General features: G+C 48.0%; 1 protein-coding gene and 1 long non-coding RNA gene across 19 annotated transcripts in view; both read right to left on the bottom strand.

Annotated features, from left to right (window-relative positions):
* Positions 1-4,109: 4,109 nt before the first annotated feature.
* On the bottom strand, positions 4,110-12,466 carry LOC309639675. Its single transcript, XR_014251801.1, has 2 exons — positions 10,277-12,466; positions 4,110-4,416 (listed from the first exon to the last, which is right to left on the bottom strand). It is a non-coding gene; the product is annotated as an uncharacterized lncRNA (long non-coding RNA).
* Positions 12,467-12,732: 266 nt separating this feature from the next.
* Positions 12,733-17,337, bottom strand: part of EP400 (E1A binding protein p400) — a 114,226-nt gene continuing 109,621 nt past the window's right edge. For all 18 annotated transcript variants that reach the window (XM_082417147.1, XM_082417156.1, XM_082417155.1 and 15 more), the window contains 2 exons: positions 16,516-16,593; positions 12,733-15,735 (listed from right to left, as the gene is read on the bottom strand). In XM_082417147.1, the coding sequence (XP_082273273.1) occupies positions 15,463-15,735; positions 16,516-16,593 (351 nt within the window). In that variant the 3' untranslated portion in view covers positions 12,733-15,462. The remainder of the gene's footprint in view (positions 15,736-16,515; positions 16,594-17,337) is intronic.

The raw sequence follows: 17,337 nt of genomic DNA, 5'->3' as shown, positions 1-17,337 counted from the left end.
GCAGGGTGGGCACAGATGCCCTGTGCTGGCAGGAACTGAGCTCGCAAAGGCTCCAGGGGGACCTCAGGCCCCGGAACTGCATACCCCCCGAGGGTTAGAACTGAGCAGGGTTAGGACTGAGCAGGGTCAGAACTGAGCAGGGTTAGGACCGAGCAGGGCCGGGCAGGGACCCACCGGTCCAGCAGCTGTGCTGGTCGTCCGACGGCCCTGGGCTGGTTGTTCGGCCCTCCTGGGGGGACCCTTCGGCCAGGCCGGCCCACGAGCACCGAGGCACGCAGATGACAGCGTGGCCTTGGTGTAACCATTCTGCCGCCCTCGCCCCCCTGGGCACGCGGGGCAAGGATGGGGAGTGAGGCACCCGCAGGTCTCGTCACCCAGGAAAGCCCCAGGTGCTGCCTCTCCAAAGGCTGGAGGGGAGGTGCCATTCTCTGGTGCAGCGGAGGCTCCCTCCTGCCGAAGAGCAGTCTAGAATGCGCCCACCAGTGCTCCTGGGAGCATTCCCTGTCACGTGTGTGAAGGGGGTGCTGTGGCCTGCCAGCCTCTCCTCCCCCGGGCACATCGACGCCTTCTGGTACAAGAGACAGAGGAGGAGGATGGCGAGGCCACAGCCGCAGCTCTGGACACATGTGCCGTGTCTGCGAACCCGCACCCCCAGAGCATCACGACAGAGCCAGGCATGAAAAGGCAAATAAGGGGACTGTCAGGTACCATCCAATACTCCATCTACGACTGGACGCTGGCCATCACCCCACACTCCTCTCTGTGAATCCCTATTCCCGCTCCATCCCCCCCACAGATCTAATGTATTTTATGCTTGGAATTATTTTATAGATCACCGATCATGCGTCTCTGCAATAGAAATGTGCTCCAGAATTGACCACAAGGCTCTAAGTGTTCAAAAATAATCTTCTGGATTGAGAAATCAGTACAATTATTATTGGTATGCAAGTAATCAAAATGACACAAGTGGGGGCTTCCCTGGTGGCGCAGTGGTTGAGAATCTGCCTGCCAATGCAGGGGACACGGGTTCGAGCCCTGGTCTGGGAAGATCCCACATGCCGCTGAGCAACTGGGCCCGTGAGCCACAGCTACTGAGCCTGCGTGTCTGGAGCCTGTGCTCCGCAACAATAGAGGCCACAATGGTGAGAGGCCCACGCACCGCGATGAAGAGTGGCCCCCGCTTGCCACAACTAGAGAAAGCCCTCGCACAGAAACGAAGACCCAACACAGCAAAAATAATAAATAAATAAATAAATAAATTTATACAAAATGACACAAGTGTATTACAGTTATGGTAAATAAGTACTAAATATAAAAAATAAAATTTAATAGATGGAGAGGGCTAATCTGTTTTCTTCAGTTAGTTCCTATGTCCACAAGGCTCAGCGTCAACTCTATTCTTATTATTTTTCCAATTTATAAATCAAAACACTGAAAAAATCCCATTCCCATAAATAAACTGATGGCACCAGAAACAGCTTTGTTGTCGAAACGTCACTCGATCCTTTGGTCCCTTTCTGAGCTCTGTGAGGTCTGTTGCCAAAATCTACGTCCAGCGCTCTCTCAGCTGGAAGGACGGGTCCTCCAGGTCGTGCTGAGACACAAAGCAGAAGCTGCCACCTGGAAGCCGCTGCATCCCCGCCCCCAGCCTGCCTGAGAGCGTCCTGTCCTCAGACTTGTGCCCACGGCGGGCAGGCACAGTGGGTGGAGGGACACCCTGAAGAGGCGGCTCCCCTGAAGCCATCCGCACGGCACCCCACGGAGCCTCTGTTTAGCCCAACCCTCGGAAGAACTCTCCAGTTTCCGTAGTTACCACTGAGAAGTTAGCCATTGGTCTAACTGTCCTTCTGCAGGTGATCTGTGTGTTCCCTCCACTCCTGTGACCTCTCCTTGCCTCCCGAGTTTACCGTTGGCCTAAATGTGTCTGCGGTGAATCTTTTCTTTATCCTGTTTGAGACCTTCTGGCTTTCCTGAATCTCTGGATTGGTACCGTAAGCCGGTTCTCCAAAGTCCTCAGATATTACCTGTCACGCATTCTCTTCTGGAACTCAACTCCGACATTAGACCTCTCACCCCTCTGCCATCTGTCTCTCCACACATCTTTCTTTCTTCCTGTTCTTCGTGTTGCAGTAGGTTGATTTTCTCCAGATCTCTCTGTCACTAATTCTCAAATGTACTGTTTACTCTCCCATGAAGTTTTTAAAAACTGCAGTAGAATTTGCATACAGGGGACCTCCCTGGCAGTCCAGTAGTTAGGACTCCACGCTTCCACTGCAGGGGACACGGGTTCGATCCATGGTTGGAGAACTAAGATTCCGCGTGCCACACAGCTCGGCCAAAAAATAAAATTCAAAATGTTTTAAATTAAAAAAATTTTTAAATAATTTGCATTCAGTAAAAATCACCCCCCCCCTTTTTTTTTCTGGCTGCACTGGGTCTTTGTTGCTGCACGCGGGCTTCTCATTGTGGTGGCTTCTCTTGTTGCAGAGCACGGGCTCTAGGCGCGCAGGCTTCAGTAGTTGCAGCACGCGGGCTCGGTAGTTGTGGCTCACGGGCCCTAGAGCGCAGGCTCAGTAGTTGTGGCGCACGGGCTTAGTTGCTCCGCGGCATGTGGGATCTTCCCGGACCAGGGTTCGAACACATGTCCCCTGCATTGGCAGGCGGATTCTTAACCACCGCGCCACCAGGGAAGTCCCCCAAATCACCCTTTTTGTTGTATGGTTTTATGAGTGTTGACAAAGGCCTGTGGTCATGTAACCACCAACGCAATCAAGAACAGGACATTTCCATCACCCCCCAAATCCCCAGTGGCTCTTTTGAGGTCAGTCCTTCCCCTCCACCGTCCCCATCCCACCCCTGAGACCCCTGAGCTATAGTCTGACCCTATAGTTTTGCCGTCTCCAGGACGTCATATAAGTGAAATCATAGAGTATGCAGCCTTTTGTGTCTGGCCTCTTTTGCACAATACATTCGAGATTCCCCCTGCCGTCTGAGCACCAGCAGCCTGGTCCTGCTACCTGAGTGCCATGTCATCGTCCGGAGGGGCCATGGTTTGCTTCTCCATTTGCCAGCTGAATGACTCAGTTGCTTCCAGTTTGGGGAGATTACGAATAAAGCTGCTATAAACATTTGCATACAGGTTATTATGTGGATGTGTGTTTTCACTTCTGTGTAAACTGTGAGAAGTGAGATTGCTGGGTCAGAGAGTAAATGATTGTTTAAGTAAAATATATAAGAAACTGCCAAGCTGTTTCCAAAGGGGCTTTACTCTTTGGCGTGCCCACCAACAGAGCGTGGGAACAGGCTGCTGCACACCCTCACTAGCCACAGTCTCCGAGTAGGTGTGTCCTTGTATCTCCTTGCGGTTTTTTTTTCCTTTTTTTAATATTTATTTATTTATTTATTTATGGCTGTGTTGGGTCTTCGTTTCTGCGCGAGGGCTTTCTCTAGTTGCGGCGAGCGGGGGCCACTCTTCATCGCGATGCGCGGGCCTCTCACTACCGCGGCCTCTCTTATTGCAGAGCACAGGCTCCAGATGCGCAGGCTCAGTAGTTGTGGCTCACGGGCCTAGTTGCTCCGCGGCATGTGGGATCTTCCCAGACCAGGGCTCGAACCCGTGTCCCCTGCATTGGCAGGCAGATTCTCAACCGCTGCGCCACCAGGGAAGCCCCTCCTTGTGGTTTTAATTTGCATTTCCCTAATGAAAGGATACTGACATCTTTTCATGTGCTTATTTGCCATTCTTAGAGCTTATTTGGTGAAGTGTCTGTTCAAATCTTTTGTCCACTTTTAAAAATGAGTCTTCTTTCTTTTGTAAAACAAAAAAATGTTTGGTTGTACCACGCTTTACTTGCAGCAGGTGGGTTCCTTAGTTGCAGCTCATGGGCTCCTTAGTCGCAGTTCGCCGGCTCCTTAGTTGTGGCATGCAAACTCCAAGTTGAGGCATGCAAACTCTAAGTTGAGGCACGCATGTGGGATCTAGTTCCCTGACCAGGGATTGAACCCGGGCCGCCTGCATTGGGAGTACAGAGTCTTAACCACTTTGCCACCAGGGAAGTTCCCAAAATGAGCTATTTTCTTGCTATGGAGTTCTGACAATATTTTTAAAAAATAAATTTATTTTATTTATTTTCATTTTTGGCTGCGTTGGGTCTCCGTTGCTGCGCGTGGGCTTTCTCCAGTTGCGTTGAGTGGGGATTACTCTTTGTTGCAGTGTGCGGGCTTCTCATTGTGGTGGCTTCTCTTGTTGCGGAGCACGGGCTCTAGGCGCGCAGGCTCAGTAGTTGTGGTTCACGGGCTTACTTGCTCTGCGGCATGTGGGATCTTCTCGGACCAGGGATCGAACCCGTGTCCCCTGCATTGGCAGGCGGATTTTTAACCACTGTGCCACCAGGGAAGCCCTCTGACAATTCTTTACTGTGAAATGATAAGAAATATATATTGTATATTGGTCTCTGCCCCAGCTCCTGACACAGAGCTCCTAGAACCCTTGGAATCCCCTGAGTGGCAGGGGTGCCAGGAGGGTCTTTTGTTCCAATGAGGTGACTCGTGGTGGGCTCCTGGCTGGGGGCTGGTCACCAGAAAGACCAAACTATGATCAGACGCTTGGAACCTTCAGCCTCACCTCCCCCCCCATCCTCTGGGGAGCAGAGAAGGGGTAGGCACTGAGGTAATAATCAATCCGGCCCATGCAATGGAGCCTCCACAAAACCCCAGAAGGACAGGTTTGGGGGAGCTTCCCGGTTGGTGAACACATGAAGATTCTGGGAGAGTGGTGCCCAGAGAGAGCAAGGAAGTTCCACTTCCATTCCCCACACTTTGCCCTATGAATCTCTTCCATCTGGCTGTTCCTGAGTTATATCCTTTTATCATAAACCACTAACCTAGTAAGTAAACTTTTCCTGAGTTCTGTGAGCCGTCCTAGCAAATGATCCAACCCAAGGAGGGGTTGTGGAATCCTCCAATTTATAGCCAGTTGGTCAGAAGGACAGGTGACAACCTGGCACTTGTAACTGGCATCTGAAGGGGGTCGTCTGTGGGGCTGGGTCCTTAGCCTGCAGGCTCTGTGCTAGCCTCGGGCAGTCAGCATCAGAACTGGGCTCTTGTAGGACAGCCGGTCCATGTCATGGAGACCTGGAGAACTGCTTGGTGTGGGAGACCCCCATGCAGCTGGTGTCAGAAGTGTCGTGAGTAAAGGAGATGCGTTTTTTCTTTTATTTATATATCCTGATTACATGTGCTTCATTGGCTGCGTCTTTTGCAAATGTTTTCTCCCAGTGGCTCTTCATTCTCTCAATAATGTTTTTCACACAGCAAAAATGTTTTTAATTTTAATAAAGTTCCACTTTTCATTTTTATTGTTTTATAGATTGTGCTTTCGGTGTTGTAGCTAAGAAATCTTAATTTAACCCAAGGTTACAAAGATTTTTTCCTGTGTTTCAGAACTGTGAGTTTCACATTTAGGTCTCTGATCCATTTTGCATTAATTTTTGCATATGGTGTGAGGTAGGGATTGAGATCACTTCCACTAAGTTTTAAATTTCAATTGTTTTATGTTTAATTTCTAGAAGAACTATTTGGTTCATTTTTTTTTTTTTTTAATCTGCTTGGTCTCTGGTGACCCCTTGTTTCTCCTCCATGCTTGTTATTTCCTCCTTTGTTTCTTTAACCATATGAAATACATTTTGCATTTCTTATTCTAGATCCAGCAATTCTGGCGTCTTAACGTCTCTACAGGTGTGAGTCTGACCCTCACTCCTGAGGCCTCTTCGCTGTGTATGCTGTGATTTTCTGTCATGAGCATACATTCTGGGGGCCGCTGGCTGGAGTTCCTTGAGGCCTGGAGTTGAGGGTTCCTCCAGCCAGGCTAACATTTTCCAAGGCCAGTGCTCTGGGCTCAGACATGTGCTAATGGCTTCCCATCCCTCACTCAGTGATTATTCATGAGAACACCACCAGACCAATTCCACCATCTTCCTATTTGACACCAAGGGAACTGAGGATGAGAGGGGAACACCCTGCCCGAGCCAAGAGGCAGTTGGTGTCTTCAGCCCCTCCACTCCATCACAACTTGGGACTAAAGCCCAGAATACAGGTGATTCCCTATTTCCAAATATGTTTGTATAAAGTACGTGTATTCTATAGACAAATGTATTTTATAAGAGGCTCAGATCTCATTTTTTTCCATCATAATACATCATATAAATTCAGGGGAAACAGTTAAAAGTTTTTCAAATCACATGATCCTATATAGAATTTCTATCCAGAAGAATTGTCAAACTCAGTTTGAAGAAAAACAATTTTTTTAAAGCATTTTTTAAAAATTAATTAATTTATTTATTTTTGGCTGCGTTGGGTCTTCGTTGCTGCGTGTGGGCTTTCTCTAGTTGCGGAGAGCGGAAGCCACTCTTCATTGTGGTGTGGGGGCTTCTCACTGTGTTGGCTTCTTTTGTTGCGGAGCGCGGGGTCTAGGTGCACGGGCTTCAGTAGCTGCGGCATGCGGGCTCAGCAGTTGTGGCTCGTGGGCTCTAGAGCGCAGGCTCAGTAGTTGTGGCGCACGGGCTTAGTTCCTCCGCGGCACGTGGGATCTTCCCGGACCAGGGCTCGAACACGTGTCCCCTGCATTGGCAGGCGGATTCTTAACCACTGTGCCAGCAGGGTAGTCCCTGCACACAATTCTTAACATACATACCAAAAATCGAAAAAATCATGTAGTTGTGATTCTTTTCTGAACAGTTAGTTATTCCAGTGACTTTCCAGCTTAAAATTTGGAAGCAAATTTTCCTTAACAGGATAGCAAGTACCAATATCTTCAAATATTGATATGCTGTTCCATCATAAGTCCCACTAATTCACAATTTAACATCATATACTGGGACTTCTCTGGTGGCGCAGTGGTTGAGAATCTGCCTGCCAATGCAGGGGACACGGGTTTGAGCCCGGGTCTGGGAAGATCCCACATGCCGTGGAGCAAGTAGGCCCGTGAGCCACAATTACTGAGCCTGCGCGTCTGGAGCCTGTGCTCCGCAACAAGAGAGGCCGCGATAGTGAGAGGCCCACGCACCGCGATGAAGAGTGGCCCCCGCTTGCCACAACTAGAGAAAAGCCCTCGCACAGAAACGAAGACCCAACACAGCCATAAATAAATAAATAAATTAAATTAAAAATAAAATAAAAATAAAATTAAAGTGAACTAAAAAGAAATATACCATATACTGTATGTACTCAAATTGTCAATCGTTCACAGCACATTAACAAAGTTACTAGAACTGTACTACCACGACCAAAGATGTTACAGAGCACACAGAATTCTGACCAGGAGAGCCAAGATCAAGGAGTGAGTGGTTTGCTTCAGGAAAAATTCTACCAAAAACAACATGGGACGAGAAGTACTTTAAAGTGTTGGGGGTCAGACAGTGGGATGAATTGGGAGATTGGGGTTGATACACATACACTATTGATACTATGTATAAAATAGATTAATGAGCACCTACTGTAGAGCACAGGGAACTCTATTCAGTGCTCTGTGGTGACTAATTTAGAAGGAAATCCAAAAAAGAGGGGATGTATGAATATGTATAGCTGATTCACTTTGCTGTACAGTATAAACTAACACAATATTGTAAAGCAACTGTACTCTAATAAAAATTACCAAAAAAAAGTGTTCAAGACATTAAATGCACAACTGACTCCAAACTGCCATTTAGTAATGCTTTGTATTATAGGATATAAAAGCTACCCCCACCTATGGAATGTTCAGCTGACACCGAACACAGTCAAAGCCTCCCGTATTCAATATCCCACTATTTTCTGGTTGTACCAAAAAATAAATAACCAGCCAATGATTTCACCTCATAAAAAAAAAATTTTCTTTTTTACACTTAAGAAATGGTATGAGGGGGGATTCCCTCCTTTTAAAAAATGTTTCTAGGAAGAACACTCTTTGACATAAATCACAGCAAGATCTTTTTTGATCCACCTCCTAGAGTAATGGAAATAAAAACAAAAATAAACAAATGGGACCTAATGAAACTTCAAAGCTTTTGCACAGCAAAGGAAACCATAAACAAGACGAAGACAACCCTCAGAATGGGAGAAAATATTTGCAAATGAATCAACGGACAAAGGATTAATCTCCAAAATATATAAACAGCTCATGCAGCTCAATATTAAAGAAACAAACACCCCAATCCAAAAATGGGCAGAAGACCTAAATAGACATTTCTCCAAAGAAGACATACAGACGGCCACGAAGCACATGAAAAGATGCTCAACATCACTAATTATTAGAGAAATGCAAATAAAAACTACAATGAGGTATCACCTCACTCCTGTTAGAATGGGCATCATCAGAAAATCAACAAACAACAAATGCTGGAGAGGGTGTGGAGAAAAGGGAACCCTCTTGCACTGTTGGTGGGAATGTAAATTGATACAGCCACTATGGAGAACAATATGGAGGTTCCTTAAAAAACTAAAAATAGAATTACCATATGACCCAGCAATCCCACTACTGGGCATATACCCAGAGAAAACCGTAATTCAAAAAGACACATGCACCCGAATGTTCATTGCAGCACTATTTACAATAGCCAGGTCATGGAAGCAACCTAAATGCCCATCAACAGACGAATGGATAAAGAAGATGTGGTACATATATACAATGGAATATTACTCAGCCATAAAAAGGAACGAAACTGAGTCATTTGTTGAGACGTGGATGGATCTAGAGCCTGTCATACAGAGTGAAGTAAGTCAGAAAGAGAAAAACAAATATCATATATTAATGCATGTATGTGGAACCTAGAAAAATGGTACAGATGAGCCAGTTTGCAGGGCAGAAGTTGAGACACAGATGTAGAGAATGGACATATGGACACCAAGGGGGGAAAACTGCGGTGAGGTGGGGATGGTGGTGTGCTGAATTGGGCGATTGGGATTGACATGTATACACTGATGTGTATAAAATTGATGCCTAATAAGAACCTGCAGTATAAAACAACAAACAAACAAAACAACTAATACTAAACTTTCATTGGGTTATTTGTATGGAAATATGTTAATATAACTGTTTCAGACATTACATGAAATTTCTAAAAATCTTATATTTGTATTTGTATGGAAATATGTATGGAAAAGGTTAATATAAATGTTTCAGACATTACATGAAATTTCTAGAAATCTTATATGTTCTGGTATTATAAGTCATAATCCTAGTTATTACTTTAAAATGTATATCTCAGAAATAACTAATTTTCTTGTCAACTGCATTATTATGAACTTTCATCAGATCTTTAACCGTGGTCATTTTTAAGTCTTTTGTCATTTACAGACAGTTCTGGGTGTACTCTGATGCTTTTGCAAATATGTTCCTATAAAAGGCTTTCATCTTCAAGAAATTCATGGAAAAGACTCTGACAAGTACAGGTTTCTGGTAACTGACTGTACTGCTGAACTGAATGAATAAGCATTTTCAGAACTCTAATGAAAAACTGATGAACTCATAAAAGTGCTAACAAAAGATCAAGATGAAAAAAAAAATTAATTACATGGGACTGAGTGAACTGATGAGGATGAGTATAATTTTTGTGACTTTCTGTCTGAATTAAAAAAAAAAAATCCCACAAGGACTCAGAGGCAAAGAATATACAAATCAATTTTCACTGCAAAGTAAAGGAGCTGTTACAGTGGAGGATTACTGGACTGAATGTCAGTACTATGACATAGTATGAGTGTGTTTCATGTTTGGTAATTGCAATCATTGTTGCTTTTGTTGTGGTCATCCATGTACAATGCTTGGTGTCAGTCTATTTCTCTCTTGTAAAAATAAAATACAGTGTGTGTGTGTGTGTGTGGAAAAAAAAAAAAAAATGTTTCTAGGGCTTCCCTGGTGGCGCAGTGGTTGAGAATCTGCCTGCCAATGCAGGGGACACGGGTTCGAGCCCTGGTCTGGGAAGATCCCACATGCCGCGGGGCAACTAGGCCCGTGAGCCACAACTACTGAGCCTGCGTGTCTGGAGCCTGTGCTCCGCAACAAGAGAGGCCGCGATAGTGAGAGGCCCGCGCACCGCGATGAAGAGTGGCCCCCACTTGCCGCAACTAGAGAAAGCCCTCGCACAGAAACGAAGACCCAACACAGCCAAAAATAAATTAATTAAAAATGTTTCTAGAGCTACTAAAAAACTGTCATTTACGAAATAGTTGATAAAAATATTCCTCTGGATTGTGCAGGAAGAGAGACAGGGACCACTGATAGGACCAGGTGTGTGACACTAACCAGACTTGGCTTCTCTCTCTCCTGCGCCAACAGAGGCTGGGCTGTCCTCGTTTTTAGTTTCTCCATTTTCTGCAGGTACACCTTCTTTAGTCTCTTGGTTAGCCGCTTCAGCCTGTTTTCCCTTTGCTCCTCTTTTCCCTTTTGTTTGCACCTTTTTTTGTCTGAAGATTTATTCTTTCCTGCCGCCTTTTTGGGCTTCGTTTCCACTTTTGCAGCCGGTTTAGCTGACAACCTTTAAAGGAGAAAGTCGTATTTCTCTTGCTACCTTGATGTGAACATTAAGTAGACACTTTTATAAATAAACGAACATCCTGGTTACCTGCTTGGCAAAAGGTTACAGAAATGCGTGCGCAATACCTCTGTGTCACCGTGTAGGCGTTGGGCATCCCCACTCAACGCACGAAGCACCCAGGAATCGTCAAGACCCAACACCACAACTGGAAGCCAGTCACGTGGGCTGAGAGGTGCTCCACCTTCTCACGTGTCATTGGCGGACGCCGGCCCCGTGAAGCCCGGGGAACTGACCGGGGAGCTGGGGCTTGGCGCGTGAGCTGCGAGCTGCGCGTAGCCAAAGCCGTTTTCGGCGAGGAAGGGATCCTCACTCAGCTCTGGGGCCGGGTTGTGAAGTGTCTGCCAGGCCGCGCGGTCTTCGGGCTTGAGGGCAAAGCTGAGCGCCGTTCTCGCTCTCCGTCCTGGGAAAGGCCTCCGGGGGCAGGGGTGGCGAGGCGCCTCTCCCGACAGACGCCCCGGCGGGGCCGGCCGAGGAGACGCCGCAGGCCGGACTCCACTCCGCCTCCCGGGTGTGGGGCGGGGACACCTCGACCAGCGGCCCCTCCAGACACGCGGCGCCGGCGGCGTCAGCACCGCGGACAGCGGCCTCCCGGGGCCGGCGGGGCGGGGGTCAGCGGCGAGGGTCACAGGGGCGCGGGGGCGTTGAGGGGGAGGTGGCCCGGGGGAACGCGGGGGCAACGGGCGGGCGGGGAGGCCGAAGGAGAGCCGCACGGCCCTGAGCGTCCGCCCCCGCCCCGGCGCGGACAGGCTGCGGGCCCTCACCGCGGCGGGCGGGCGACGCGGCGGAGAGTGCCGGAAGGGGACGAGAGCGGCGGCGGCCGAGGGCTGGCCCGACCCACCCGACCGGCCCCGACCTAAGCCGGCGGCCAGCCTGGCCCCAGTGCGCAGGCGCGGCGCCGGCCGATCGGCGCGGGCAGGCGGGGCGAGGGCGGGAGGACCGGAAGCAGCGGCGGCTGAGGCGGGACCCGCGCCCGAGGCCTCCGGCCCGCGCCTGCGCACTCCCCCGGCTTCCTTCGCCGGCGGTCACCTGCGCGCCAGCCTCCGCTCGTTCCTCCCGTTCGCCTGCAACCTTCCGTCCACCCGTCCGTCCGCTCCTCCCCTGCCCACCCACCCCCTCATCGCACACTTAACTGCCTGTTGCGTTGACCAAGCACGTCCTGTCCTTGCCCTGGCAGGACCTGCGGTCTAGGGAGAAGGGGGCACACGTCGGCAAATGGATGCCCGCTTAGAGGAAGTAGGGCCGAGCGGCTGAGAAAAGGAGGTGGAGGTTGAGTGCCCATTTTAGGTTGGGGGGTGGCAGTCAGAAAATGCCTCCTAGGCTGTCGAGCTGGGATCTGAAGACCCACAAGGATGGCTTTTTCCCCTGCTTGTGACCAGGGAGATGGTCCAGCGGGTCTGTCCCTGGTTTCACTCTGGCTACCTTCAACCACCACCTCCCCTGCAGACAAGGTGAGCTTTCAAACTTGTAAGTCAAGCTGTCTTCCAGGCTTCTGCTTAGCATGAAGTCCAGATCGCCGGCCGTGACCTTGTCCCTGTTCCTTCATGGTGCTGACACCGTTCTGAATCATTTTATCGTCTGTCTGGACTACTAGAATGTAACCTCCTTTTCTGCTTTGCTCGTAGCTATAGCTCCAGGGCCTAGACACACAGTATGCACTCAGTAAGCATCAGCTGAATAAACCAATAATTTACCCATCTATCTCTCATTAGTTTTGGTTTTCTTGAAGAGCCAAGTGTTGCTTTTTCTAAAAAACTTCCACCGTTAGTGATAAAGTTGGCATGTAATATGCTTCAATAAACACTCACTGCATAGGGACAGAACCACAGTGCAGCTGAGGAAGTGCTGCTGTCTTGTACAAGGTAGTACTGGAGAACAAGAACATTACGAAGAAAAATAAAACGCACCGGGTCCTTCCTCCTCGTGTGGCTTTGGAACACGGCGGCCAGGTGGACACGGTCTCTGCGGAGACAAACGGTGATTTCACTGAAAAACTCCATCCCTTCTAGTTCTGCCTACCGTCTGGGGGAGGAGCGAGAAGAAAACCTCCGTTCGCAACACTACTTGGTTTCCCTGTGTCTTGTTTTCTCTTCACACAAATGAAATGAATACGACTGGTATCTTATTTTAACTTGAACAGTAGCTTTCTATGAAAGACAAAACAAAAAAGCATATAAAAAGGTCAATTTATTATACCTTTTGTTTGGTGGGATATCAGTGCCCTTTAAAACCCTACTATTCAAGTACAAATGATTGTTTACAAAGTATTTACAATTTCGGTCTTCTTCCTTTATATTTTAAAACACAACAGCTATCTGGTTACAACAGTTAACAGAAAGCCCTGAAGGTGGCAAAAGGGAAAGCCTCGGCCTCAGGAGGCTGACTCCAGCCTCCTGCTTCCCCCGCCCCCGATCCTCCAAACACCACCGGCCTCCCTGTAACAAATGTCTCTGAATTAAAGAAAAACTGGCTGACTGCTTTCCATGGTGGCCAGTTCCAGTTTGACGATGTTTTTGCCTGCTGTCTTTGTATTTTATGTTCTGAAGATTTCTCTCCATCCTTACCATGCACTGGGTGCGAACCCTGTTCTACAAGGCAATGCGGGATTCTGACCACAGCAACAATCTGAGGAAGCCTGGAAAGCATCGTCCTAAACTCACACTTATTCTTCAATATGGAAAGTTTAACCTTTAAAACAGAAGGCGAAGAAAACAATACACTGGACCCTTTACCTAAATGACACTGTAGAAGACTATGAGGTCAGTGCTGACATCTAGATGTTACTAAATCGACTGATACCAGTAACACTATTTTCTGTCCCATATTTTGCAACAGGGAATCGCTGAAGAAAACACACTTCTTTCACTCACATAGTAAGACAGGGCAGGAGTCCCACACTGCAAATATTCAGACCCTAGTTCTGTTCTTAGAAAGCTTTTGAGAGATTTTTCTAAATTCTCTTCTAGTGTTCTAGATTTAATAGAGGACTTCTACTCAGGCAGCTATGTCTAGGATATTCTAAACACTCAACACTTCACCATCATCTACAAAGAGACCGTCAACACCCCATGAAGGGTAAGAACAAAACCAACAGGCTGCACAAGTTAAAATAAGCTGAAAAGGGGAATTCCTTTTTAGTTCTGCACATTTGCGGATTTAAAAAAAAAAAAAAGTAGGAACTCTCCTCAGTACCCAGATACGAAGCCCAGAAAGCCTCCTGCATGTCGTACTCTCTCATTACAGCACGTGCTGAACCCACAATGAACAAGTTAGAAGGCAAATTATAGTGTTCTGTTTTGATATGTTCAGTTAACTAGAACGTTAAATCCCGTCCACTTTGAACGACTGGTCTTTACTTTTTTCCAAATTTCTCACCAGGAACTCAAAAATGAGCTGCCCGGTTGACTTCACTAAGGTATCAATCGCCATATTACTGTCCACATATATTGATGGGAAACAAAAAAATTCGGGACAGGACACTTTCCTTTGTGTCATATAAAGTGATATAAAGCGGGGGGAAACAGATTGATTAAAATTAAAAATCTCTCAGTATGCCGGAACTGTTCCTAAGTACACACAGACCTAACACAACCTGATTTCCTGGACCAAAGCTGTAGAAGAGGCACGGAGACAGAGCAGAGAGGGTGTCATTAGACACGCGCCTTTTGCTTGGGTGGACACTTCCAGGTAAGCAGACATCGTCAGCCAATCAAGCCCTTTGCAGTTGCCACAGTAAAAAAATAAAAACAGCAAATACAGGGCCTCATCTTTGCCCCTCAACTACGGCCCCTCCCACCCCAAGTTGCCTGGACGGCTCTCTGCTTTACGCAGAACCCCAAGTGGGCGATCTACTCACATACGAGACATGACAGTCTAGTATGAAGAGTTTACCACACCCATTTCTGTGGGTAATACTTGTAGGTGCATACACACACCACCTGTACAAGGAGGCTTCTCACCTCTGCACGTCACGCCTGGGCTGGGCACGAAAGCAAAGGGGTGATGGCAGGCCGCCCCCTTAGCAAGAGTCACGCCTCACCGAGCACTCAGCAGTGCCATCTGCAACGTGACAACACTTGCACAGCACTCTGGGCCCCGAACCATTCCCAGACAGCAGCCTCACAAAGTTTGCTGCCGCTGCTTCAGTAGTCTAAGTCCAATTACAAGTTTATCCGAAACCTGGGGAAATATCGTGGATGTGCTGGGATGGGGAGCAGTCCCAAAGGTTCCGTTTACATGGAAACCGGTCACTCTGAAGGACGCCGCACGGGATGCTCTTTGGAATGAAAATTCAGTCACAGATCATTCCCCTTCAACACAAGCTGGGAACGCGTCATGAATGTGCTTCAATGCATGTCAGTACTAAATCTCTCCTTTAAGAGTCCAAACGAGTCACATTTTAGGAGGGAGGGAAGAAAGCACCTTGGTTTTCCCTGATCTGAGATGACCTACCTTTGATATTAGACAGTCTTTCTCCTCTTGAGGGACCATACTGCGTTTTCAGTTAGGAATAAAGAACCAGGCAGAGACAGATGCTGTCAGACCACATTTTAGCCTCATAAGGTCTATTTTATGACTCACTGAACCTTCCAAATGGCTACTTGTGATGTGCAAAAAACACTGTACACTCACAGAGAAATTCTAAATGGCTTTCAAGACCCAGCACTACTGCTCTGGAGGAGAAATTAAAAGGTAAAACATCTAGGAAAAATTGCCACTGTCACGTTTTCAATCAGTCACATAACACATGAAAGGGGGTGTTCGCTGAGGATCGCTGCTCCAGGTGCTGAACACCCTGCATGACACTGTCCTGGGGTTCAGCAGATAAAGTCTACCCCATCTCGGCGGGACGGTGGAAGGCACGGGTGGCCCGCCTGGGGCCGCCCCGCTCTCCCGACTAGGGGCACGGAGGCTTGGTGGGCGTCTTTAGCCTGACGGCAGGGACTCTCATCTGGAGCTTGGGCTGCTGGTTCGGGCTGTCGGAGCTGGCCGGCACCTGGGCTGGGCTGGGAACCCCGGGGGTCTGCAGCTGGGCCGCCGCCGTGGTCACGACTTGCTGCTGCATGAGCTTCTGCTGGACCACCTGTGCTGTCGCTGTCACTGCGGGGATCATCTGGACCTGCTGCCCGGCTGCTGTGGCCTGGGTGAGGGTCACGGTCTGCGGGGAAGCCTGAACCAAAACAGAAACACACCCCTAGAAAACGCAGATCAGGCGACACAAAAAATTAGACATCCTTGGGGGTGGGGGTGAGAAACTTAACTGGCGCGAATGCTTCCGTGAAATGTAAAAACTACCCGACCTATCAAAATAGGACCTCTGGTTTCTAACCAAACAAAAACAGAAAACGAAATTATTGCTGCTTTTAGCTACAAGTGGATGCCTGTGGGGAAATGATGACCGGGGACTGGTGCTGCTGGTGTTCAGCTTCTAATACTATCTGGTTTCTTGAAATCTACATGCCAGTGTGATTCTGAACAAACTACCATTATTTTAAAGCACTGCTTTTATACAGCCACATTTTTAGCAGTAAAAAAACCGGTAAGAACCGAAAGCTAGGCTCTGTTGGGAAGGTAAGTCCTGGCTGTCCCCAGTAGTATTTCTACTCTAAGACCCAAGGTCGATATGAACGGATTCTGTTTTCTTTCTTCGTTTCCCTAAAACGAAGGTGTGGTGGCTTCAGCAGGCAGGAGGCACCTAAGGTTTACCGGCTGACGGAAGGAGGCCGGAAATGAGCCCCTCAGCGCGTGTGACACTGAGTCCAAACACATTTGTTCAGGTTTTGTTCCTGCTAGTCTCAAGATATCACGTGTTTTCCCCAAAGTTAATTTTCTTTTCTGTATTATGAAAATCACAAGCGGTTCCCTAGGAATTAAAATTCTATTTCCTCGGATGAAAAGCAAGAACTCTCTTCGTGGGAACCCCCGACAGCTGCGGGTCTCCAGGTCCTACCTGTTGGGAAGCAGAGGCAACCTGCTGGATGCTGGCCACGGGTGTCTGCTGCTGGACGACTTGAGGGAGTTTCGCAACCTTGGACAAAACAAAAAAGCCAAAGGGAGACGCCAAATGAACGTGTGCGCAAAAGAGACTTCTCGCCCTCTCTCCTTCTCAGTTCTTAATGCAAAAAAAAAAAAAAAAGACGACGGTGGTCAGACGACACAAAATAGCAGTTCTCAAAAGTGTGCTCGCCTGGAACCCCGAGAGAACCAGTTATTTCACCTTTGCACTGAGTAACGACTGCCTTCCTAATCTGTAATCACATGTAATTTGAAGCTTATTATCGGTCTCGCATTTCAGACAGTCACATTTTTCTTTTATGAAAATCGCTACAAGTCATATGAGAGAGTGACATGGAAGATGGAGTGCCTGGGCACCACCCCACGTGTGCCCCCACTGTCAGGGGACCCAGACCAACACCAAGGTTCAGCCCTAGTCCAGAGACACCTACGCCCAAACTCTGAAGTGGTTATTTCATCATTTTTCTACATTCTTCTTCATCACGATTGAGATCTTCCTGTTTATAAAACAAAGCCTTCCACCCAATGGTCACTTTCTGTAAACCTGCCTATCTTGCTGTCCTGCTGTAATAAGACGGTTCAGGCCACTCGTGTCTACTCAGGGCTTCGGGGACACCAGATCACAGAAGCAGAAGGGGCTCCCGCGTGGGTAGCTGCTGGGGGCCGTGGAAAGCCCCCTCAGGTCTCTAACTGGCGGAACAGGGATGAAAGTAAGTCTTGCCCAAGATAGTCCTGGAGGAAATGTGAAATTATATGA

This window comes from Balaenoptera physalus (genome assembly GCF_965194825.1).
Source record: "Balaenoptera physalus genome assembly, chromosome: 12".
Classification (NCBI taxonomy): Eukaryota; Metazoa; Chordata; class Mammalia; order Artiodactyla; family Balaenopteridae; genus Balaenoptera; species Balaenoptera physalus.
Note: the sequence above shows the minus strand (reverse complement) of the source record. Positions and strands in the feature narration are given on the sequence as shown.